The sequence below is a fragment of the Pinus tabuliformis genome, chromosome 3_2 (genome assembly GCF_031772625.1).
Source record: "Pinus tabuliformis cultivar Carrire ecotype Pingquan chromosome 3_2, CPIR1, whole genome shotgun sequence".
In the NCBI taxonomy this organism is placed as follows: Eukaryota; Viridiplantae; Streptophyta; class Pinopsida; order Pinales; family Pinaceae; genus Pinus; species Pinus tabuliformis.
In genome coordinates, this window is record NC_142302.1 from 717,495,353 (window position 1) to 717,522,744 (window position 27,392).

General features: G+C 42.0%; 1 protein-coding gene across 3 annotated transcripts in view; it reads left to right on the forward strand.

Moving 5' to 3' along the window:
* The window catches only part of LOC149182644 (putative serine/threonine-protein kinase SIS8), a 421,365-nt gene that overhangs the window by 325,511 nt on the left and 68,462 nt on the right, over positions 1-27,392 (forward strand). For all 3 annotated transcript variants that reach the window (XM_089416917.1, XM_089416916.1, XM_089416915.1), the window contains one exon: positions 17,987-18,260. In XM_089416917.1, the coding sequence (XP_089273043.1) occupies positions 17,987-18,260 (274 nt within the window). The remainder of the gene's footprint in view (positions 1-17,986; positions 18,261-27,392) is intronic.

Below are 27,392 nucleotides of genomic sequence, written 5' to 3' on the forward strand. Positions count from 1 at the left end.
AGTGTTGAAGGAAGTGTGACTAGGTTCAGTCTTCATAAACATACTTTTGATATTTGTACTTATTCAAGAAAAGAAATATTATGTTTATGATATATGTCAATGAGTTTCTTGTTCATTGAAATAGGTCTAGCACTATTTAAAGTGCTATAGGTGAGTCAAATAGTCAAAAGAAAAGGTTGAAGACCTTAAGGGCATGTTACACCTTGTATCAAGATGTATTAAGGTCATAAGAAGTCCTCCAAGCAAAGTCACAAGTCTCCTACAAGTAATGGCACCATCAAGAAGCTCATTTAAGCATACAACTCCAAAGAAGCATCCGAAGTCCACTCTACAAGTTGGCCTACAAGCAGTCAACCAAGTCAGCCTACAAGTTGGCCTAAATGGAGGGACAATCCTCTATATAGAGAGGCTGTCCACTCCTCTACAATGAATGAATTCAAGCTCTGAAATCAACGAAGAGACAAGACAAGAAAGGAAGGAAAAGAGAAGTCTATAGGGTCTCCAAGGATAGCGAGGAAGAAGGGTACAGAATCGAAGTCAAGATGATCATTTCTAGGACAACTATAGCCACATGTGCGAGGGTAAGGAAGGCCGCATGCCGTTATGGCAGCAGTCACTATCAGCTCACCATATCTCGTTGTTTAGGGCTCAATCCAAGCCTACAAGACCACTCTCTCAAGCGAAGGATGAAGGAGGAAAAGTGAAGTTAAGATGGTTGTTCTTAGGCCCATTACAGTCACACGTGCGAGGGAAAAGGAGGCTGCCTCTGCCGTCATAACAACCCTCCCATTACAGTTATCCAAGTTAGTTGATTGGTGAAAAGAAGAAAGGAACCATCATAGGAAAAGTGTCTCACCAAAGTTCTCTTCTCTAGATCAAGTGCAACAAGGTTTACTAACAAGTTGAAAGAAGAACGAAGTGCCGGAAGAAAGAGGACAAAGTGCCGGGAAACGAAGTGCCGGAGTATAAGGTGTAGAAAAGGAGGGAAGACTTGACTTGTGCTCGGAGGATCATCTTGTCAGGGGTCTAGGGTTTGGCATTGATTAATCGAAGCTTCAATAAGAGAAATTCATGAAAGGGTTTTCCTCTCAAGAGAAGAGAGGTTTTGGCCCTGGCAGAGAGCCAACATCTGGTGTTCTTGTTTTTATGTTTTGATAGCAGTTTGATGAAGTACACACATATGCACTAATAATAAGAAGAAGAAGAATAAACTAACAATAAAAGTAAAAAGACTCCACAAATTGTTATCAAGTAACGAAGAATCACACTACAATACTTTTCCTTAGATTCTTCAACACTGTCATGATCACATGTTTGAAGGTGGGCCTCCCAAACCTAAAGGTATGCCTTGTTATTTGGTAACTGAGTATTCTAGTTTATTTATCATGGAAACTTTGGGCATGGATTAATGGGGGAGTTCAGCGGAAAGAGTGGTCTAGGTCTGTGCTCTTGTCCCCTAGGTTTCTTTTGGGATGTTAACCATGCACCCTAGTCCCGTTGGATCTTTTTTACTGACCTATTGGTTTTAGGGATGGTACTACATGGGAAACCCTAATTTTGGTTTCATGGTCGCACTCCCTGATTCGAATATATTACTGCCCTTCCACTCATTACACCTCCAATCATCTCTCCTCCCACCTGGGTCCACATTCTTCCACTGGGTCCACATAGGGTCAGCGACAGCCTCCCTTTGCCCCACATCTTAGGTCGAGTCTGGAATGATGCCCGGATCTTTATGCAGCTAAAATAAAAAGAAAAGGCATAATTGGTCACATTCAACAGGAAATTGTACCACAAAATGCAAAAGATGACTGGGACAAAGGCATTTAGCACGTGGGCTAAAGCCATGACGTGGGCTCTACCCCATTCCATGGCCATCACCCTTGTTTCTACAGGTTCTATGAGCCTCCTTCATCATATATGAACCCATGATTGTTCCAACATCTAATGGGCAATGAACCACTCTACCTTAAAAGGGGGGTATTCACTGCTATATGTTATGCATCATGCTCTTACCCCTTGCCTTGATCCCCAAGCAGTTAACTAAAGAAAATCATAAAAAGGCAAAAGGCATATGAAGAAGGGTGGAAAAATCAAGGCCGGGGTAACTCATGAACCATGATTGCTCCCTCCTACACATTATTTACCCAAGTGTTGGCTTCCCTTTTATTAGCTACCCTTGTACCCTCAGAAACCGGATTCGTTGATTTTTTGCCAAGTGTCCGAATCCTGCGAATTGGATTGGATTCGCCCTAATTCATGTCCAAATTTCGTGACACGACGTGTCCAAATGGGACACGATCAAATCCGGATCATGTCCCCTTCGGACACATCGTGTCACGAAATCCGGACACAAATCCGACAAAAAAAACCCCGCGGGCCAATAAAAGGGCGTACTTTCTGATTTTCTTTATCATTTTGTTTCATTCCTTTTGCAAGAAGTGAGCTGTGGGTTTGCTGTTAGAAGTTTGGAGCAAGGAGCCATGGGTTTGGAGCATTTTCAAGGAGATTGAAGCAACAAATAAGTGCATTTCCTCTTTATTTTTTTGCATTTGTATTACAACAGTTTGTATATGCATTTCTTTTACAAATTTGTGCATGTTTTGTTTATTTTTTTTTTACAGTATTCATGACTCAATCAAGGGCACCAAGTAGGGGGCAAAGGAAGGGGAAGAATGTCCCCATTGGAGATGCCCCTCCTTCCCCAATATCATTAGAGTCTGTTGCAAGTAATGTTGAAGGAAGACTTCCTCCTAAAGGTAACATTCAGAAATATCCCTTGTGGAACTATATCACAAGAGAGGATGGGCCAAGCAACAAAGGGAAGGGAGGAGGCAATGTGAATTGGAGATGCAACTTTTACCACAATACTTTCACAAGCACATATTTTCGTGTGAAAGGCCATTTGTTGTCTTTACCATGTTGTGGAGTTGGAGCTTGTACACAAGTTCTTTTACAAAACAGGAAAGAAATGGAAAAAGAGTTTATTGTTGGTATGGTAAATGTGGCTGCAAAATAAAAAAAACCAAGGATGATGACCCCCTTCCATTTTTGAGGAAAGGCACCACCAACTTTCCATTTGAGAGTTCTATTGGGGGACAAGCAACAAAAAGAAGGGCAATTTCACTTGGTCTAATGGACAAGATTTTTCAAAAAGAGAGATGGGAAGAGCTTGATCTCACCATTGCCTTTTTTCTATCAAAACTTCATATCCTTTAATGTTGCATGCTCACTTCTATTTATTGAGATGTGCCGAGCTCTAACTCACGGGTCTCCATCATGGTATGTGCCTCTTGGTTTAGAGAAGCTTAGAACGACATTGTTGACGAAGGCAAAAAAAGAGGTGCAAAAAATGCTTGAGCCTATTGAAGCATCATGGCCAATATTTGGGGTTAGCATTGTTTTTGATAGATGGACAGATCCAGCACGACACCCACTCATCAACTTCATAGTGTCTTCCTTGAATGGTCCAGTTTTCTTGAAAGAAGTGGAAACACTTGGAGAATACAAGGATGGACTATTTATGGTTGAGTTTCTTATTAAAGTTATGGAAGATGTAGGTGTTGATTCTTGTGTGCAAATCATTATAGATAATGCACCTATTCGCAAGGCTTTTGGCATGATTGTGGAAGCTAAATCTCCACAAGTGTTTTGGACACCTTGCATTGTCCATTCATTGAACTTAGCACTAAAATCCATTGCTTTTGATGTGCTTTGGATTGGTAACATTATTGAGGATGCACGACATATCCATAACTTTGTGCAAAATCATACAAATGCCCTCACTATCTACAAGGAGTACAACAATCTATCATTGTTGAAGATTGCTGATACACGGTTTGCCTCTTCATTCATCATGTTGAAGAGGTTGAGGGAGGTCAACACTGCTCTTAGGGCCATGGTTATTTCTAAGTTTTGGTCTTTTTGGAGAAAGACAGATCAACTAGCCTCTAAAAGAGTGAAGGACACAATGCTAGATGATGCTTGGTGGGAGAGAGTAGATCTAATTACTTAGATCATGGACCCTATCATTTCTTTGCTTCGATTTGCAAATACAGACAAACCCATCCTAGGAGAGGTTTATGAGGGATGGGATTCCATGATTGAGTCTGTGAGGAGCATTATTCTACAGAGTGAGCTCCCCAAGTATGAGACATCACCAGAGGCCTTCTATGGCACTATATAGGATCTTCTTGTCAGCAGATGGGACAAGAATTGCACACCATTACATTGTTTGGCTTCCTCATAGAACCCAAAATACTATAGCTATGAGTGGTTGAATGGTGGACCTTCTCGCAGATTCCCTCACATGGATGGTGAAATCTCACAGGGGAAGAAAGATGCATTCAGGCAGGTTTTTCAGGATAGAGCATTGCTTGATGAGGTGGAGGATGCCTTTGTAGAGTTTTCCACTGGCACTGGTCGATTTGTAGGATATAATGTGATTAGAGACAGGGGGCTAGGAAGCCTTATTCTTGGTGCGCAAATCATGGGACAACAAGCCCACCTCTTCAGCAGTTAGCCATGAGGCTCATCTCTCAGGTGACTTCATCCTCTTGTTGCGAGAGGAATTGGAGCACATATGGAAATTTGTATAGTGTTAAGAAGAGCAGGCTTGAGCAGTCCAGGGTAGAGAGAATGGTGTATGTGCACACCAACCTTCGTCTTATTTATAGGCAAATGGAAGAGTGGTTGAAGGGAAAGACAAAGATGTGGGATGTCTTTCTTGATGATATGGGCCTGGACAATAGTGTTGAGTTGGTATTGGCCAACATGGATCTCAATGATCCAGTGTTAGAGCCTGTTAGATTTGATGTCGGTGATACTGTAGAGGGGTCATCCTCCACACTAGCAGATGCAGAGGCGACTATGGATAGAGGGGAGGAGGACGATGCAGAGGAGAGCAATGGTGACCATGATGATGAGGATAGTGATGATGACTATGAGGATTGATCACTGAGTCATGGGCTGACAAACCCCAATGCGAGGAAACCCTTTGACCAAATCTTCTTTTATCTTCAATAGTTCAGCAGAGAGAAATAATACAAAATCAGAATTCTGTAATTTTATATCAGCAGCAACAGAGCCTAGATCAGCAAAGTCAAACTTGGTCAAACAAGTTGAAATTGACCTCCAATATGCTTGGTCAATTTCCGGTCAACTAGCCCTCGAATAGCCTGAAAAAATAGCCCTTGAACAACCCCAAAAACATAGTCAAACTATAGTTGACTGAAGTCAACTTGGTGCCCAAAACTAGGGCAGTCAACGCTGGTCAAACCTGTGGATGGATTGCCTCCATTTTTGTACCAAAATCTGCAGCCTGCCTAGGAGAGGTAGCCACACCAAAACTGCGCCCTTGATGAGTCAATGCTTGGTCAACGAAGGTCAAAGAGACCTTCAGCAGCTTTGCGTCCTCCTTGCCCTAATGCATCCTCCTTCCTTCCCACGTGTGAGCTGCTCCTTGTATAACCCAAAGTTAAGGAGAGAGAGAGAAGAATGAGTGAGATGAGATGATGAGAAAATGAATCAACCTCTTTTGTATTTATATGATTCACTGGGCATGTGTGCCACACATTTAACTGATGGCCGACCTTGACAATTTGTCAAGTAAATACAAATAAATTCATATCTCCATAAATACTTGTTCGAATTGGATGATCTTTAGATCAGTCCTACACTTCTTGACGAGAGGAATCTAGGAAAAATATCAGCTGCCATAAATGAGGTGACCCACATGGAGTTTGGCCCTAGTTGCCAATTTTACCACTCCCTCTCAACTAGGGAGAACTCCATTTGCAATCCGTCTGATTGTCGCTACTATCCCAACCATCGAATGCACTGCCTTGCACTGCTTGGGCCTACTTTGCTTTGCTTTGCTCTGCTCTGCTCGAACTATGAAGAAGAAGAAATGATCGAGGATGTATCATACCATCCTCCACTGACCCGAATTTAGTCTCAGAGTGTCATACCACTCTCACTAATCCCAGATTAGTGTCATTGATCCCATATCAATGGAGGTCATCCTAACTTAGGGTGTATAGTAGATACAATGATGCGTCCATCGATAGTACTACTAATGGTCCCTAATGCCATTTCCCTACTCATTGATTAGATGAGAGGTACTTCCCATGAGTCCCAGACTACATGGGTAGGATGCCTCGACAGGAAAACTAATCATCCTGTCCATAGGAGAACGTATCATCCTGTCCAACGGTCGCCACAGGAGAACTAATCATCCCGGGCCACAGGAGAACGAATCATCTTGTTCCACAGTCGCCACGAAGAACTAATCATCCTGGCCCACAGGAGAACTAATCATCCTGTTCCACAGTTGCCACGGAGAACTAATCATCCTGGCCCACAGGAGAACTAATCATCCTGTCCTACAGTCGCCACAGGGTGTTACAGGGGAAAGTTGAACTTTTACCTTGTACGTAGTGCACCACCAGGGGATGGTGAGTCGCCCTGTGGTTGCATGTTGCTCCAAGAAGTACCTCGCGCCCCCCTGGAGCTCCTAGAGCTCAATACATCACACTTGACCCTCATAAGAGGGTCTTTGAACGACACCAAGTCGTTCTCGGAAAGTCAATAATTTGACCTTTCCCAGGGGCTTCGTCAAAATGTCGGCGACCTGTTCCTCTGTACCGATATGTTGGAGCCTTATTGCTCCCCGCTACACCATATCCCAAATATAGTGGTACCTGATATCGATATGCTTGGAGCGATCATGAAATACAAGATTCTCTGATAAAGGAATCCCGCTCTGGTTGTCACAAAGGATCACGGTGGTATCTAATGTAAATCCAAACAACTCATTGAAAAGCTTTCGCAACCAGACCGCCTCACAGGAGGCCATACTAGCAACAATGTACTCTGCTTCGGCGGTGCTCAAAGCCACCAACTTCTGCTTCCTGCTCATCCAGGATATCGAGGTAGATCCCAAAGAAAAACAACACCTAGAAGTGCTCTTTTGGTCCACCACACTGCCTGACCAATCAACATCGGTATATCCATGTAGTCTCACATCTCCGACAGTGTATCTCAACCCATGAGTGATTGTGCCACGAAGATATCTCAACAGATTCTTGGCACCAATCCAATGTGAGTGGTGAGGCTCAACCATATGTTGACTCAACTTGTTGACTGCAAAACATATATCCGAACGAGAGTTCACCAAGAACATCAATGCTTTGATGAGTTGATGATACTCAGTAGCATTTTGTAAAACGGGTCCGTCAGCACTACTGCTTAACTTCTTGAAGTCAAGCTCTAGCGGGGTAGTCACGGGCTTGCAGTCCACCATACCGAATCTCTCCAATATCTTCACCACATATTTTCCTTGAGATAGGAAAATATCCCCTGGCTTCTGCCAGACTTCTAGTCCTAGGAAATAGTGCATCAGTCCTAGGTCCTTCATCTCAAATTCAGAAGCCAACTCCCTCTTACATTTGTGAATGAGAGGGTCTGCACCTGTTAGAAAGAGGTCGTCAATGTGCAACACTAGTATGAGAGGATTGCCATCTTCAACCTTAAAGTAAAGGTTAGGGTCGACTGCACTTCTAGTGAATCCCAACTTCAGCAAGTAGCTATCGATCCTCTCATACCATGCTTGGGGTGCTTGCTTCAGCCCATAGAGGGTCTTCTTCAACCTGCACACATGAGATTCTCGATCATGAATCTCAAATCCTTTGGGTTGCTCCACATAGACCTCTTCTTTGATCGAACCATGCAAGAACGCGGTCTTGACATCCATCTGATGTAGGTTCCATCCTTGCGAAGCAGCAAGGGCTATGATCGAGCAGGCAAATGGTGATATATCGGGCAACAGGTGCAAATATCTCGTCATAGTCTATACCTTCCTTCTGAGAGAAGCCACGAGCGACAAAATGAGCCTTATACTTTTCCGCACTTCCATCAATTGCATGCTTTATCTTGTAAATCCATTTCAAAGTGACAACTGCTTTGTCCTGGGGTCTGGGGACCACATCCCAGACATCGTTTTTCATGATGGACTCATATTCCTCAATCATCGCATCCTTCCATACTCGATGCTTGACAGCTTCTGCGAATGATGAAGGCTCATTTTGGATGATCGTGCTCATGATGGTCAAGTATCCCTGATACTTGGTTCGCTTATTACTTTCCCAGAAGGTTCCCCTGGGTGCTATGTGCCCTTCAAGATCATCAAGTGTCCCCCTAAGCCATGAAGGCCTCTTCCTAGAAGAAGAAGGCTCTTGCGGAGGGGGATCAATAGGATCCATAGGTTCTTCCACATCGGGCGTCATCTCATCTTCCTTTTTCTTTGGTTCCCTGGTGTCAGCTTCTTTAGATCCCCCTTAAGTAGGAAGATTGTCAACTTTGCTAAGAGCCATATCTTCATCAAAGGTGACATCATGGCTAATCTCGATTTCCCTTTGACTAGCCACATAGTTTCTATAGCCCTTAGTGTTTTCGCTATAGCCCACGAAGATTCCTTTCTTTCCACATGCACCCAATTTATTCCTCTTCTCCTTGGGAACATGAAAATATACTGGACTTCCAAAAATTCTAAAATGAGATACGTCAGGTTTCTTACCAGTGAACATCTCTTCGGAGTTTTGGAACCCAATGCTTGATGAGGGCATCAGTTTTGCACATATATGGCGGTATTCGCATCTTCGGCCCATAGAAACTTCGGAAGTCTTTGATCGTGAAGCATAGGACGGGCAGCTTCCATAATCGTCCGATTCTTCCTATCCGCCACACCATTTTGCTTAGGAGTATATGGTGTTGTAGACTCCCTCTTAACGCCAGCCTCTTTGCAAAAGTCATGGAACTCATTGGATTCATACTTAGTCCCATTATCACTCCTTAAGATCTTGATCTTCTTTTCGGTTTGATTCTTGATCAAGGCTCTGAAGTGACGAAACCAAGTGAACACTTCATCCTTCTTTTTCAAGAAGTATATCCAGGTCTTGTGAGAATAATCATCTGTAAAAGTGAGGTAATATAAATATCCTCCCAAAGAGTTCACAAGCATCATATGAGATATGTCTGAGTGAACCAACTACAATATATCAGAGGTTCTGCTTGGCTTGAGGGGAATGGTCCCCTTTTGAGCTTCCCTTCAGCACAGCAGGATTCGAGCCGAGAACTTCCAGACGGGAAGTAGAGAGACTCAACAGGAGTCCAATTGAGAACTTCTATGCAAGAAGTAGAGAGACTTAACAGGAATCGAACAGAGAACTTTCAGACGGGAAGTAGACTCAATAGGAGTCGAACAGAAAACTTCCAGACAGGAAGTAGACTTAGCGAGATTCGAACAGAGAACTTCCAGGAGGGAAGTAGAGAGACTTGAGGGAGTTAACAAGAAGAGAAGAGAGATGGCCATGAATGGGTTGAGGTATTAGGACAGGTTGGATGAGGCATCCGACTTGGTCATTTGGAAGGCCAAGATCCTGTCTGTTCTGTGTGCCAAGAGTGCTCACACACCACTTGAGCGGAAGTGGGGAGACATCGAGTTCTAGTCAGGCAGACTACAAGCGATGAGGGGCAGGATCCTTGAGGTACTCAGCCTTTTGGATTAGACCTTGCTACGGGAGCCCCGAAGTGGAGTAGCAGGATTGGCTGAGATGGGTAAATATGGACGCGGATGAAGCAGCAGAGAGAGCTATAGTGCAGGATTTCCAAGACAAAGCGAGGCTAGCAAGCTGCAACAGTGCGAGAGGCACGGGAGTGTTGCACTAGTGCAGGATGGCACAGAGAGGTGTGCAATGGTGCGAGATGTAGGGAGTTGTTGCAGCAGCGCAGAGGTTAGAGAGGGAGCACTTGTCAGCGGCAGAGGGAGCTTCAACATCAGGAGTACTCTAGCCTGACATAGAGGTCAGAGTTGGGAGATCAGTTAATTCTCAGTAACTGAGTTGCAGTGCAGCATTGGGCAGCATGATGCAACATGATGAGAGGAGTTGCAGTCCGGATGCAGTGTTGGGAGAAAGGACCAGCAGCAACATGGATGCAGAGGGAGTTGCAGTATGGATGCAGTAGTGGTAGTGGTAAGGCCATGGGTAGCAGTACTGATTGCAGCAGTGCAGAGGATGGTGGGCAGTAGGCCTAGCATCAGCACAGGGACTAATGCCGGATGATCAGAGTAATACTCATTGAAGAGTATTACTAGAGCACAATCCTCGCTAAGAGGGAGTGTTGATTTGTGGTAGCATTGGATGTGCTCTAGCCACGAAATTTGGTGGAGAGGTTGGGGCACATGAGATCTCCAATACTTGGAAAGGGTTTGGGTAGATTCTAAACAGTTTGAGAGATATTAAAATAATTAATGGGAATTAAAATATTAATGTGTATTAATATAAAACTTGTGTTAGAATGGTCCAAAAGACATGGATCAAGCCCGATCTAATCTTAGCCATTGATTAGGGACTTAATCTTGGTCGTTGATATGTCAACGAGAAAAGTATAAGAGGAGGCTTGAGGGTCACTTGGAGAGTACACCAGATGATCAATCATTCTATTCTCTAGAGCGGGGTTTGCTAAGAGAGATAGAATCAATGATCGGAGTTGCAGCTAAGGGGTAGTGAGTACAGAGAGAGAGAGAGGTAGAGATAGTGCTGGGAGATCAGCGCAGGAGCCAGAGAGTGATGCAGTAGCAGCCAGGGCTCACGCAGGGCCACACAGAGACAGCCAGGAGCTGCGCAGTGCTTTAGAGAGGCTAGCATTGCTGACGTAGAGGGCCAGAAGGCTGACGCAGGGCCTTCTGAGGTTGACACGGGCCCATTCAGGGTGATGCAGGGCCAACGTTGGGTAGGGAGAGGCTGACACAGTCCAAAAAAGTAGACGCTGGGGTTTTTGGGGCAGGTTGGAGCTGAGGAGCTGCTGGAAGGTTTATCCGGGGTTTCAGCCGAGACATTTGTCTCAGACTGAGAGGTACTACTGCCAAGGAAATTCTCTGTTCAGTAGGCTGGATTTGGCACCCAGATTGTACTTTGAAATTGCTTAATAAGAAAACCCTCAAATAGCTGCATCGGTTTTCCTGCATTGGGTTTTTTCGAGGACATTGTTCCAAAAATAATAGTGTCGTTTGGTGTGATTGTTTCTGTTTTCTTCAGTTGATGATTTGTAATATGTTGAGCATGCACTAGTGTTTATTTTCAGTATTTACATTGTAAATAACTTGTTAAGTAACGAAACAAGTAGGTAGGAATAAATCAGTAAAAGTGCGTGGAGGGTTTCTAACTAGTAGACTTAGAAAATTCAACATGGTATCAGAGCGTGGTTGCTGATCACAAGAGAACTGAGGACATCAACCGAGCGAAGCAATAGAAATAGAAAATAGTTGTCCCGAGTGACAGAAGCTGTTTCTAGCAGAGCAACAAGAAGGGAAGGGTGACGCAGTGCTTGCGTCATCAAGGGTGAGCCAGGAAGAGGCAGCACAGAGGCTAAGCGAGGCAAAGGGAGACTCATGTAGAAGCCAGGAGGGCTGACGCAGTTGGCTGAGGATGCCGGGTTGTTGGTGCAGGGATTGTGTAGAGCCTAGAATCTCTCACCTTGAGATTGCTGGGGTTTAGGAGTCTGTGTGAAAATTGCAGAGTGGAGCTGGTGAGGTTCTGGAGTCAGAACAATACCTCACAGGGCAAGGCCAAGAGGAGGGAGTTGCTACCAAGGGTTTGTAGCTAAGGAATCCAAATCAGTGTCGCTGTTGCACAGACGATTAGAGAGGGGCAACTTGGCATTGGTAGAAGGATTTCCAGGTGGAAAATCGAGACTCAGCAGGAGTTGAACTGAGAACTTCGAGACGGGAAGTAGAGAGACTCAGCAGGAGTCGAACCAAGAACTTCCAGGCAGGAATTAGACAGACTCAGCAGGAGTCGAACAGAGAACTTCCAGATGGAAAGTAGACTCAGCAAGAGTCGAATAGAGAACTTCCAGACGGGAAGTAGACTCAGCAGGAGTTGAACAGAAAACTTCCGGGCGAGAAGTAGAGAGACTCGAAGGAGTCAACAAGAAGAGAAGAGAGATGGCCATGAATGGGCTGAGGGATCAGGACGGTTGGATGAGGCATCCAACTTGGTCATTTGGAAGGCCAGGATCCTGTCTGTTCTGTGTGCCAAGAGTGCTCACGGACCACTTGAGCGGAAGTGGGGAGACATCGAGTTGTAGTTAGGCAGACTATAGGCGATGAGGGGCAAGATCCTCAAGGTACCCAGCCTCTTGGATTAGACCTTGCTATGGGAGCCCCGAAGAGGAGTAGTAGGATTGGCTGAGATGGGTAGAGATGGATGCAGATGAAGCAGGAGAGAGAGCTACAGTGCAGGATTCCCAGGACAGTGCGAGGCTAGCAAGCTGCAACAATGCGAGAGGCACGGGAGTGTTGCACCAGTGCAGGATGGCACAGAGAGGTGTGCAACGGTGCGAGATGCAGGGAGTTGTTGCAGCAGCGCAGAGGTCAGAGAGGGAGAACTTGTCAGCGACAGAGGGAGCTTCAGCATCATGGGGGTCTCTATCTTGATAGAGAGGTCAGAATTGGGGGATCAGTTACTTACTTCTCAGTAACTGAGTTGCAGCGCAACAGTTAGCACTGTCAGTGCTATGGGCAGTACGATGCAACATGATGAGAGGGGTTGCAGTGCAAATGTAATAGTGGCGCTTTCCGAAATTGACATTTATCTTTCTGGTTGGAATTATCTATCGAATTTTTTGGATAAAGTACTTAGCATATAGCTTAGATCAAATTGTAATTTAAGTACTTCTGAGGATTTAAAAGTCTCGCTCTACTAATTATTCTCTAACTTCAACTTGCATTTGCATCCTGAGATAGTCGTGCATATTAAAAGTTACCTCCAAGCATAAGTTTGGTTGATAGGGAGATAGGAACACCTCTGCATCTTCTCTTGAGAAGTCTACTCTTTTTAGTTTCTAAAACGGTGACCTTGCAGTTGTCAAAGCCACAGCCTCTACAGCGCCAGACGCATCGGATATGTTAGATTTCAAGGAGAGAGATCGTTAATCACACCCTTGTGTGCTTCACATTGAATTCTCTCTACCATTTGCTATAAAGTTTAGGCTCAATACAGACAAACATCAAAGGACATACTTAGACTTTAAAGTAAAATCAACCAAGATTCTTGCATTTCACATAAATCTTAGGAATTGCATTCCATATAGGATAGTTACTCATCAAAGCAACAGTTGTCCATCCTGTACTTGTTCTTAAAATTTGTAAAGCAAGAGTATTGACTCCATAAGGCACTGGTTTCAAATCTTATAAATCTAATCGAATTCTTAAAATTTTGCAGGATCTAAACAGGTAGTTGGCCACTCAACTGTGTCTCCTAGATTAGTTGGTTCCCAACTAGACCTTCTTCATCTCTTTTCCATAGGGTCTACCCCCCATAGTCTGTTGTTGTTAGACAACTCAAATGGAGAGGTTGGGGATCAGGGTGACAACGCCTGACTTGAGTTATTGTCGTGGTGGCTATACATTTTGAGCTACAAAAGGGCTCATAAAAGGCGGAGGATCTTGTTTATGTGCATTCCAACCTTTGCCTTGCATCTCGTAGGGGTCCAAAATATAACAATGGTCCCTTTATAGAATTGGATGTGGATCCGGAAACTCCTAATTTGGAGTTCTCTTTTGCCGCCTTGAATATTGAGGACCGAGAGCCTAGAAGTGGAATTGGCCAATCATATTCTTCTGCTCCACCATGTTGGGAGTCACTATTGCTGTTAGACCAAAACCCGCAGGTGTTAGTCAACGATCGCATCGCCAGAGATAAGGATCCACGAGAGGCGGTTAGTCCATGTCGCGAAACACATGGGGAGCGTTGGTTTATCCAATGTCCAACAATCTCCCCCCCAACGCGAGCCGGGTGTGTATCGAACTCGTGACCTATGCTCTAATACCACTTGTTGGGAATCACAATTGCCGTTAGACCAAAACCCGCAGGTGTTAGTCAACGATCGCATCGCTAGAGATAAGGATCCACGAGAGGTGGTTAGTCCATGTCGCGAAACACACTGGGAGCATTGGTTTATCCAATGTCCAACAATCTCCCCCCAACGCGGTTTTGGTGTGTATCGAATTCTTGACCTACGCTCTGATACCACTTGTTGGGAATCATGATTGCCGTTAGACCAAAATCCGCAGGTGTTAGCCAACGATTGCATCGCCAAAGATAAGGATCCACGAGAGGCGGTTAGTCCATGTCGCGAAACACACGGGGAGCATTGGTTTATCAAATGTCCAACACACCATCCACTGTTGAGCATGCTTCTTCTTCTGTTTTTGACAAGGATTATGATGAAGAGGATGAAGATTGAAGACTATTAGTCTTTAGCCTTTATATTCTATATGTGTTCATTGTTCACAGTTTGATACTTGTTGATGTAAAATTGTACTTGCAGACTCATGTATAAAGGTTGATTTGGATATATATTTATAATGAACCTCATTTATCAAGGTCGTTTTTGGATATTACTGCTTTCATTATGTGATCATTCATGAGTAAATATGATGTTAGTATGTTTCATCAACATGCATAATTGATAGACTTATAGTTTATGCAATGGCATTGGTCAATTTAATCATAATGTAATAATGCATCATTTATGCTTTATGGTTGTGCATACTATTTCTTAAATGTCCTATATATATATATATATCATGTTTCCTCATTTACAAATTTTGCGGGGGGGGGGGGGGGGGGGCACGTTTCATACCCGTACCCGTTTCGGAAACTCATATCCGTTTCTCTGTATCATGCAATATCGTGTTTTCTCGTTTCCAAAATTGGGGGCGAGGGTGGGGGCGGTCACGTTTCGTACCCGTACCCGTTTCCATATATCGTGTGTGAAAATTCTATCACTGCAACAACTGATTTATTTTACCTACTTATTTCTTAATAAGTTATTTACGAAAACCCTTCAGTAAACATTAAAATAAATTCTGCTATAGATATCACACCATAATAAAGAAACAAACACATGCACAAGAATCAACACATCAACACAGATATTTTGGACAATTGTCCCTTGAAAAATCCAATGTGGGAAAACCGGTGCAACAGAGGAGGATTTTATTATTAAGCAATTCTTTAGTACAATTGGGTGCCAAACTGGCTTACCCAACAGAGAAAAAATTCTCTAGCACTTCTCCCAGTCTCAACGTCAGGTTTGCTGGCCTCTGCGCAACTCCCAGATCCTCTACGTCAGCTCCTGCCTCTCTGCGTCAGGACTCAGCACCGGGCCTCTTTGCGTCACCCACCCAAGCCCTCCAATGACTGCGCAGTCTTCTGCCTCTGCGTTTGCCTCTCCAACCTTTGCGATGGTCTTTTGGTGTTGTTCCCAACACTCTGTTGCGTACTTGCTGCTTCTTGCTGCTCTCCAGACCACTAGTTCAAATTTCTCAACTAACCCCGCTCCAGAAATCGAACTGACTGGTCTCCCTAAGTGTGTTCTCCAACTGACCCTCAAGCCTCTTCTTATACTTTTCCTATTGGTCCTTCAATGACCGAGATTAAATCTCTAATCAACGACTAAGATTAGATTTGGCTTGTTCCATGACTTTTGGAAGCTTCCAACCCAGTTTTATATTAATACCCATTAATATTTTATTTTTCCTAAGTTTAGACATAGGAACTCCATGAAAATATCAATTATTTTAATATCTCCCAAACCGGTTAGAATCTTCCCAAACCATTTCTGGGTTCTGGAGATCTCATGTGCTTTAGCCTTTCCACCAATTTTCATGGCTAGAGCACATCTGATGCTACCCAAAATCAACATCGTGCAACTTAGGATTTCATCATGGGGCTACTAAAGCTGATAACTAGGTTCTCCAAACCTCACCAAAGACAAATACACAAACCCAAGATGTTCGAAATTATCTGCTTCTCTTACATTTATAGATCCAATGGATCCCTCTCCAACCTTCTAGAAGCCTTTATTTTATTATTCCATTTTACCACTCTAGAAACTTCTCTTCTTATCCTTATCTTAAGTGACTTTTTATTTTATTTTATTATAGTCGCTTTGCCTTTTTCCTTATTTAAGCATTTTCCTCGTTTTATTTAATTGACTAATTAAAGTCACTTTTAATCTAGGAAAATGGTAAATCTGTCTCTATGACCTCTCAGGCCACTAAAAGTCACTTTTCAGCATCCCATTTTATTGATCTCTTCGTTCCAGCTCCAATGAGCTATTACATTAAGGTGTTTCATCAAATAGTCTTCCCAAAATGACACTTTAGGTGTATTTGATTAAGTTAGGCTCAATAATAACCCTGTTTTATGGGAATCGTTGGAATGTAGAGGAACCAAGAATAAGCTGTGCAGAACTGACCTTGATGGTGAAATACAGCGAGTAATCTCCATTGGCCTCCATAAAAATTCTCAAAGCCCCTTCAGGATCTCTATTGACGTAATCTGGCTCCTGTAAAACAGGATGCCACCAACCCCGGAAGTCCATCCTGATGTATCACAAGGGGAACTGGAAATGGGAACATTACACTGTGTCCTAGTCATCAACATTATAAATGTGTATAGCCTATCAAGCAAATTAGAGCTTAAGATTTTTGAACAGAGTTGCATTGCAACAAGGTTCAACCTGCCAAACTCGTTGAAAACTTATTTAAAGTCCATCTGTTATTGCCTTTGAAGTCATAACCAACAGATCATCCAATTACACACAATTTTGTACAAGACAGCCAAATTACTATCTAAATTGTATAAAAGGTTTCGAAAAAGGCTTGCATTTTTAAATATGATGGAACATATAATTTACCTGTTACCATGGTAGTGCAGAACAGTGAAATGTTAATCGAAACTGTTAATCATTTTTGTTTAAGCCATTTTGCCTAAAAGATTGACAAACTTAAATTTTCATAGAACTGACCTGATAATTGGATAGTCCTTTGAAACTGGTAGAATTTGTCGGATACGTAGCAGAAACAGAATATGTTCAAGTTCTTGCCATAACTAAATGAAAACATTTTATTCTCTTTTAAAAGGAAAAACTGAAATGTATAGAGAAAGATAATCAAACAGTGGTATATCAGGATCAAGGAACTGGCCAAAAGACTGAAATCTACAGATGTTAATAGATGATGAAGTTTAGCTATGGGGTCATAAAGATACATACATCTCACAAACAGAAACTATGGCATGTATAAACTATCTGAAAGGAAAGCATGTGCATCCTTAAGTCTAAAAACAATGCATCTAAGAACATACAGAGGAGAAGAGTGGTACATGAAAAAAATTCATGAAGCAAAATGACAAGCCTGAAACAAAAAGCAACCATGCTGAAGAAAACATGCACAGAAAAATAGATGTACTAGAAAAAAAGGTGATCTTACATATAGGGAATATACTTGGGAGAAATTGGTGTTCAAATAGCAGGCACGGAGTTGCAAAAGTACAGCTGGGAGTTATCTGTGATAAATGGGAATTATGTGCAGATATTTATAGTGGGTGGATGAAGAAGACTACATGAAATTCTTGAGTGAATATAGTGAGAAGAAAGACTGTTTGCTGCCCCATCTAAGGAGTGCTTCCTTCCTTTGGGAGACAAAGTGACTTATGAAAATATCAGTCATTCAAAATTAGAAAATTAGTGGTTTTCAAAGCATGCAACACAGGTTAGTATGTATTGAAAAGCTTAATGGAATGAAAAGTTTGGAAGGAAATTTACAAATGTCCTGGCTGGCAAAAATGATTAATGGGTCTATAAATTACAATATTTTCCATAAAGCGAGAGAGTGTGGACACGGAAAGCATCTCCAATCCAATTTAAGCCCATAACTTAAATCAAAGTAAAACAAAAAAATATAATCTAAATGAACAACTATATCTATGGAAGCTGTGGACTAAGGTTTATGGAATTCCTGCATTTCATTGACTGTCCTCAACAAAATATTTCATTTTCTTGAAATTAAATGTCGTTTGTATTCATGAAAGTTAGCAATAATATTCCTTGGAAGCTAACATTATTCCTTTTGCAGGTATCCAATTCTAGATTTGGCAACCAGAGAAGTACCTCTACAGAAAGAAAAGTTTTGAGTGACACCTATAAGAAAGTTTGTCTCTCATCTCAGAAGGGTGTGCCGTTACCCTTGCATGTGGGGGAGATCGAAAGAAATCAGTCAGGCAGACAGACTTCAGTACCGTCAGAGGCAGGTCCATCGATGACACTGCCTGTGTGCAAGCCATCACTGCCATTCACGGAGTGGAATATTGATTCCTCTGAGTTGAGGATTGGTGTTCGTGTTGGCATAGGTATGTGTTCTGTGATTCCTATGTCTCAGATAACATTTAGAGCTAAATATAGAAATAAACATAGATGTTAGGCTTTTGCAAATTTTATTATTCAAGAGGCAGAGTTCATCTCAAAAATAATGTAGATTAGTATATCTAAGCATGATAATTTATAAAACACTTTTGTTAGTGAATATGGCATTGTTGAATGTAATAAAATGCCGTTTTGAATGTGTACTGCAATGACTAAATTCCAGGGAATTATTTTTTATGTATTTTAGAAACTGGAAGTCTTTATGATAGTTAATCTATTTATGGAAAAGGGAAGGTAGTGTAATAGCCTTGCAGGATTGTACATTGTTAGTTGCTCGTGGAATTCCACTTGGATACATTGTTTGTAATTGAGGGTTGAATACTGATCCAGATAAAATCGAGGTCATGATTATGATGGAAGTGCCAACAAGTCTAAACGGAATTAGGTCATGATTGGAGCAAGTTGAAGATTGGAGAAGATTTAATAATAGTTTTATCAATATTGTACACCCATTTGAAGAATTTGCATGTAGCAGACTACCTCTTAATTAGAGGATAGAGATTAGTTGAAGAATCTCATGGTATTAAAGACATGATTGGTTATTGCTCCTTTCTTGACTCGTGTGGATTGAGAGAGTGAATTTGGTATTCATATTGTCATTAGATGCATGTTGGCTCATGAAGGGGCAAGTAGGCTGGGATATATGAAAGTATATATAATTACATGAATAGTTATTATCTAGTAAAGTAACTTATATATATAGCTTGGTGGACTAGCTTGAGAGATTGAGTACTTTGAGATTCATGTAGGAGGTCTCATTGTCGATTCCCCTTAAGGAGTCTCTCTCTCTCTCTCTCTCTCTCTATATATATATATATATATATATATGTTGATTTCGGGTAGCATCAGATGTGCTCTGGCCATGAAAATTGGTGGAGAGGCTAAAGCACATGAAATCTCCAAGACCCAGAAATGGTTTGGGCAGATTCTAACCAGTTTGAGAGATATTAAAGTAATTAATATTTTTAATGGAGTTTCTAAGTCTAAACTTAGCAAAAATAAAATATTAATGGGTATTAATATAAAATTGGGTTAGAAGGTTCCAAAAGTCATGGATCAAGCCAAATCTAATCTTAGCTGTTGATCATGGATTTAATCTTGGTTGTTGAAGGATCAACAAGAAAGTATAAGAAGAGGCTTGAGGGTTAGTTGGAGAACACAATGAGGGAGACGAGTCAGTTCAATCTCTGGAGCGGGGTTAGTTGAGAAATTTGAACTAGTGGTCTGGAGAGCAACAAGAGGCAGCAGGTATAGAACAGAGAGTCGGAACAACACCAGAAGACCAGCGCAGAGGTTGGAGAGGCAGACGTAGAGGCAGTAGACTGTGCGGTCACTGGAGGGCCTGAATGGGTGACGCATAGAGGCCCAATGTTGACACAGAGAGGCAGGAGCTGACGCAGAGGGTCTGGGAGCTGTGTAGAGGTCAGCAAGCCTGACGCTGAGACTAGGAGAAGTGTTGGAGAAATTTTCTCTGTTGGGTAAGCTAGTTTGGCACCCAATTGTACTGAAGAATTGCTGAATAATAAAATCCTCCTCTGCTGCACCGGTTTTCCCACATTGGGTTTTTCCAGGGACAACTGTCCAAAATATTTGTGTTGATGTGTTGATTCTTGTGCATGTGTTTGTTTCTGTATTATGGTGTGATTTTTGCAGCAGAATTTATTTTAATGTTTACTGAAGGGTTTTCGTAAATAACTTATTGAGAAATAAGCAGGTAAAATAAATCAGTGGTTGCAGTGATATAATTTTCACATGGTATCAGAGGAAGTAATCAGAGACGGGAAGGGAAAATCAATTATGAGACGAGACCATCATGCAGAGGCATCTTCGTCAGGAGACTTGCAAAAATTTTCAGAAAATTGCAGAAGAGACTATAACTTTGATTTCTCTATGTTGGCTTCCAGTGTGGAAGAAGAAGTGGCTTGTGTGACTAGCTCTGCATCATCAGAGGTATGGTTATAGATAGTGGAGCCTCTTGGCATATGACAGGAATTTGGGAATGTTACTTAGATTATCAGGATGAGAGGATGAAATTTCAGATCACCATGGGAAACAAGGCAAAGTGTACTCCAACAGGGATGGGTACTATAGTTTTTCAAACAGAAACGGGAGAGTGGTTCTGTGCTACCAATGTGCTGGATTTACCAGGATTGGGGATGAACTTACTTTTCGTGTCGCAACTTCAAGGCAAAGGCTATGGCGTTTTCTTCATAAAGGAGAAAGTATACGTACACCTGAGCTAGAAAAAGAAAGTGCAGATTGGGATCAAAAGTAACAGGTTGTACAGACTACAACTAGAATCACCAATGGCACTAATAGGCAGTCACAGAGACAACGATTTGAACGAACTATGGCACAAAAGAATGGGACATTTGCACCATGGGGCTTTGAGAATTCTCAGAAACACTGTAATAGGAGTCCCAGATCTTAATATAGAATGAGATGATGTATGCAAAGGATGTACTCTGGGAAAGTATGCTAAAGCAACTTTTCCTAGAAGTAAAAATAGGGCCAAGAGTGTACTGGGATTGATACACTTAGATATCTTCAGACCTGTGTCCACTAAAGCTCTTAGTGGTGCCAAGTACTTTCTCACCTTCAATAATGACCACTCAAGGAAAACTTGGATTTATTTTTTGAAAACCAAGGACGAGGTTTTATGTTGATTCAAAGAGTTCAAGGCTCTAGTGGAGAATCTAATTGGGAAGAAAATAAAATTTTTGCACTCAGATAATGGTGGAGAGTATGTTGATAAGGACGTCACTGATTTTTGCGCTAAGGAGGGCATCAGAAGAGAGTGGACAACTCCTTACAATCCAAAGCAGAATGGAGTAGCAGAAATGAAGAACAGGACTATCGTAGAAGCAGCTAGGGCCATGATGTATCATCAGGATATGCCAAAATTCCTATGGGCAGAAGCATGCAACACAATAGTCTATGTTCAAAATAGAACTCTTCATCGGGCATTGGGCAAGATTACTCCAGAGAAGGTCTTCACAAGGAAGCTGCCTGAAGTCAGTGATTTCAGGATGTTTGGGAGCTTAGCATAATGCTGCATACTTGAGGAAAAGAAGAAGAAGCTGGATCAAACTGTAGAGAAAGGATATCTAGTGGGATATAGCGAGAGCGCTAAGGCATACAAAATCTATCTTCTAGGGAGCAGGAAGGTAGTAGTTCGATGAGATGTGAAGTTCATGGAGGATAGGGCTTTCAAAAAATCTCGAGAAATGCCTTCCGAGGAGCAGTCAAAAGAGGAGCTGTTGGTCAAACCTCTTCAACCAACAGAAGTAAAGAATTCTTCCTCAGATCAGGAGCAATCATAGGAGGAGGAGTTAATAGAAGCACTTGCTGGCAGAGGAAGAACGAACATGGAACTTCGTCAGATTCTGTGAGATGCAGAGGATTTCATCGGTGCACCAAGGAACAATAAGGGGGAGCGAAAACAACCAGATTGATATCAGGCATTAGTAGGTCAGGATGGGGAGCCTGCTAGTTTTCAGGAGGCTGCTCAACATCAGGTTTGGTTGGATGCGGTGGTAGAGGAGTACAATTCCATAATGGTGAATGATGTCTAGGAGGTAGTGCCAAGGCCTCAAGAAAGATCTGTGGTAGGTTCAAGATGGATCTACAAGATTAAATATGCTGCAGATGGCAGTGTGGTAAAATACAAAGCCAGGTTTATGGCTAAGGGGTATACTCAGAAGGAAGGAAGGGACTACGAAGAGACCTTCGCCTTAGTATGCAGGTATTCATCTATTCGAACCGTGATATCTCTTGCAGCACAGATGGGATGGGAGATTCATCAAATGGATGCAAAACGACATTTCTGAACGGGGTGATAGAAGAAGAGGTATACATTGAACAATCGAAAGGTTTGAGACACATGAGAAGAAGTCTCATGTATGTAGATTGAAGAAATCCTTGTATGCGTTGAAACAGGCACCTAGAGCATGGTATGGTTGAATTGATGGCTACTTGCAGATGATGGGCTTTGTCAAGTGTGACGCAAATCGAAATCTCTACAATCTGGTTATAGAGAATGACCCTCTAATCCTAGTATTATATGTGGATGATCTCTTCCAGACAGGATCATCCAAGCTCATCGGGGACTATAAGAAGAATCTAGCCACAGAATTTGACATGAAGGATTTGGGATAGATGCATTATTTCTTGGGGTTGGAAGTTTGGCAGCAAAAGGGGGAAATATTCCTTTGACAAGGGAGATATGCTACAGAAATTCTGAAGAGATTCAGGATGGAGGATTTTAGACCCATGGCTACTCCAGTGATCACCAACTAGAAGAAATTGATGCATCAGAAGACAAGGATGTTGATCCCACCTTATACAAGAAGCTCATAGGGTCCATGATGTATCTGGTCAATACCAAGCCAGACATTTGTTATGCTGACAACACCCTCAGTCAGTTCATGGTGGAGTCGAAGAGGGCGCACTAGGCAGCGACCAAACATGTTCTTAGATATATACAGGGAATAGTCGATTATGGTCTCTTGTACACCAGGAGTAAGGATATCAAATTGAGTGGATTCACTGATGCAAATTGGGCTAGAATTTCAGTAGATCGGAAAACTACCTCTGGGTACTGTTTCGACATTGGATCAGGAATGACCTCCTGATGTAGTAGGAAACAAAGGTTCTTAGCTCTGAGCTCAACTAAGGTAGAATATATGGCTGCAAGCACAACTTCGTGCGAGGCCATATGGCTTAGAAAACTGCTTGTGAACCTATTCAGAAGAAAGATGGAAGCGACCGAGATCATGTGTGATAATTAGAGTTGCATCAAGCTCTCTAAGAATCCAGTGTTTCACTATCGGTGAAAGCATATTGATATCTGGTGTCACTTTGTCAGAGACCGTGTCCAACGAGGAGCTGTATAGTTGAGCTACACTCTTATAGGAGAACAGGTGGCAAACATCCTCACCAAGGCCCTTAGAAGAACAAAGTTTGATTATTTCAAGGAAAAGATGAGGATGATAAAGAATCCATTTCAGTAGCAGAAATGGGGGTGATGTTGCAGTGCAGTAGCAGTCAACAGTAGCACAATGCAACATGATGAGAAGAGATTGCAGTGTAGATGCAGTGTTGGGAAGAAGGACCAACAACAACATGGATGCAAAGGGAGCTGCAATGTAGATGCAGTGTTGGGAGAAAGGACCAGGAGCAGCACATATGCATAGGGAGTTGACGTACGGATGCACCAGTGGCAGAGGCAGAGCAATGGGCAGTAGTATAGGATGCAGCAGTGCAAAGGATGTTGGGCGGGGAGGCCTAGCATCAACACAGGTACCGGTGCTGTATAGTCAGAGTAATGTTCAGTATGGAGTATTACTTGAGCACAATCCTCGCTAAGAGGGAGTGTTGATTTTGGGTAGCATCGGATGTGCTCTAGCCATGAAAATTGGTGGAGAGGCTAAAGCACATGAGATCTCCAAGACCCAGAAATGGTTTGGGTAGATTCTAACGAGTTTGGAAGATATTAATAATTAATATTTTTAATGGAGTTCCTAAGTCTAAACTTAGGAAAAATAAAATATTAATGGGTATTAATATAAAATTGGGTTAGAAGGTTCCAAAAGTCATGGATCAAGCCAAATCTAATCTTAACCGTTGATTAGAGATTTAATCTCGGCCGTTGAAGGACCAATGGGAAAAGTATAAGAAGAGGCTTGAGGGTCAGTTGGAGAACACACTAAGGGAGACCAGTTAGTTCGATTTCTGGAGCAGGGTTAGCTGAGAAATTTGAACTAGTGGTTTGGACAGCAGCAAGAGGCAGCAGGTATGGAACAGAGAGTCGGAAACAGCACCAGAAGACCAGCACATAGGTTCGAGAGGCAGACGCAGAGGCAACAGACCGTGCAGTCACTGGACGACCTGCGTGGGTGAAGCAGAGAGGCCCAATGCTGACGCAAAGGGTCTGGGAGTTGTGCAGAGGCCAGCAAGCCTGACGCTGAGACTGGGAGAAGTGTTGGAGAAATTGTCTTTATTGGGTAAGCCAATTTGGCGCCCAGTTGTGCTGAAGAATTGCTGAATAATAAAATCCTCCTCTCCTGCTCTGGTTTTCCCACATTGGGTTTTTCCGGGGACAATTGTCCAAAATATCTGTGTTGATTTGTTGATTCTTGTGCATGTGTTTGTCTCTGTATTATGGTGTGATATCTGCAACAAAATTTATTTTAATGTTTATTGAAGGGTTTTCGTAAATAACTTATTGAGAAATAAGTAGGTAAAATAAATCAGTTGTTGCAGTGATAGAATTTTCCCAATATATATGGACTAACGTGAGATATTGAGTAGGAGGTCTCAGGGTCGATTCCCCATGATGATTGCCTCTCTCTCTCTTCTTATATATATATATATATGGCTCGACCTGATAGGCTAGCTTGGGAGGTTGAGTGCTATAAGCTTCGTGTAGGAGATCTTATTGTAAATTCCTCATGATGATTGCCACTATTGTTTGTCTTTCGATAATATTGTTGGGTCAAGTGATGTAATCAATGTGTGTGTGTGTGTGTGTTTAGCCTAGTAAACTAGCTTGAGAGGTTCAGTGCTTTGAGATTCATGTAGGAGATCTTAGGGTCAGTTACCCATGTTATCTGCCTTTATTGTGTGGCTTGTTACCGCTCAAACTAGCATGGGTCCTGAAGGGAACCGTAAAGGGGAAACTGTTAGGACAAGGGCAACAATGGAGACTTAACCCATTGTCACCTCAGCTAATGCACCCTACTCTTTACGGACTTTCACCGATGGGAGGGGACCCGGTATAAGGACTCACTTACAAATAATATATCAATGCAATGGATAAGAAGTGATTCCAATCACCATTTCTAAGGAGAAACTCATAATTAGGGCTTGCTTGCTTTGTAAGCAAGGTGTAGGGTTTTTCTGGGAAAGGTCGATGAGGATTTGAGGGTTAGGTTTACGGAGTATGTCATGCAATGGAGCTTCCTATTCCCCAAAATCCTTATGGAACTTGGATTCCTAAGTGATCCTTGAAAAGTTAGCTTTGATAGGAAATGGGACCACATTGGACCAAATGGACCCCAAGTTAGGTTAAGGGGGGAGGGTTTAGCAACCAATGATGAGCTTGACCTAATTAGGGAAGAGAAGGGGATTAAAGAAATTTTTGTCAATGAAAGGTGGCACAATGATCCATATGAGGTAACTAGCTTAAGCAAAACCAAGGGCGAGAATTGGTCTTTGAGCTAGGGTTTGTGATATCTCAAGATCCCATTGTCGGAAGCTCATGAAACTTGGATGGCTAGATTGTGAGATATTCGATGCCCTAGGTGACCTATGGGGCTAGACCTAGAAAGAAGAGGAGAAGGTGAAGAAAAATAAGTTTTAAGGTGATCACCTATGGTAGACCAGTCCCTAATCCTTTGGGGAGATTGGAGTCAAGAATGATTTTCTTGGTAAAGGAGGCCTTAAGGGCAACTTCACTTAACACTAGGGCAAACGAGAGCATCTTCAAAGACTTCATACTTCGTTTTGCAAAAGAGATGGCTTATCATGATAAATTTCAACCATGGAATATCCCTAAGAACATTGATTCATCATGCATGGCCCATACATAAAGCATCACTATCTAGAAACAAAATTTCTAGAACTTCACAATAATAGATGCAACAAATTAGTCCTAGAATAGAGAAATCCCAGCAACAATGTATGTGACAAAAATAGAGCAAAGAATAGCATTAAAATTGTACTTACATGTATTAGAGTATATCCAACCATCAAAAATTTGCCAAACAACAAGCTCCAAGACAAGAGAAAATGATCCAAACATCAAAATTCATTCCATTCTCCAAAATTTCATCCACCAAGAAGGATACTGAAGTTCTCTAAAGAGATACAAGTCCAACCAAGTGATGATGCTAAAATGAATTCACATCACTTGTATTTATACACTTCTAATGAGTTTGATTTAGCTAATTAGGCCTACTGTTAGAAAATCAGAAAGGAACTAAAGATTTTCTTGTTCTTGATAATTACTTGTGATATTTTTTATTATTGTGATTCTTTATATCTTCTTTCTTTAGTTCATCAAGCAATTACCAAAAGTAGCAGCACATAAAACAATAGACACTAGATGTAGGCACATTCCAAGGCAAAAGCCTCCTCGAGGGGAAAACCTAGTCAAGATAATTCTTCCTTTCAATAGTATTCTTTGAGACTCTTCACCCTAGACCAAGACCAGACCTTCCCTCCACACCAGGTTAGCCTGCCAGAATTTCGACCTCTTCCTAGCAACTTCGACTATGCAGTGACTTACGACAACTGGTAGCTTCCGGCAACAATGAAACTTACTTTGATCTCCCAATATAGGACATGAAACTGAGAGAGAGACACCAAAATTTCGATTTTCCTTGTCTCCTTATACTTCCTCAAACTCACATTCACTTCGGCTTCTCGGCAATAGAATTCACACCTTTTCCTAGCTACAAAATAACTTCACACTTCTGCCCAACAACAATAGTTTTTCACACTTCTTCCCAGCTACAAGAGAAGTTGAACTTGATGAGAGAATGATGCTCCAAATGAATTCGATGACCTTCCTTTTATAGGCTTCTTGTGGGGTTGAATTGGGTTCTTAGGCCGACATGGTGTGGAGGTTATATAATTCATAGTTGACTCAATACTCAACCTTTTTACATGATTCAAAAGTGCAAGAAGGGTCTCTTTAAATGTACAATTACTCTATAGACTCAGAATAAATCCTAGAAGTTCTCAATGGGGACTTTGACCTAAAATATGGTGACCCAAGCATGAAACCCATGCTTTAATAAGTCATAATAATAATAATAATAATAATAAATATTTTTTTATTCTTTTGACAAGTACATTACATGATGACTCAAGTACATTATTGAAGACCGAACATAGTTACATTTTCTAACACCCCCTCTTAACTAGGGAGGTATTCATAATGTACATATACAATGGAGAATCGCAAACTATATGAACCTTGAAGAACTTTAGGCACCGCAATGCCATGGACTAGATTATTGACCAGTGCAATCTATCCAAACAGTCAGTCAACA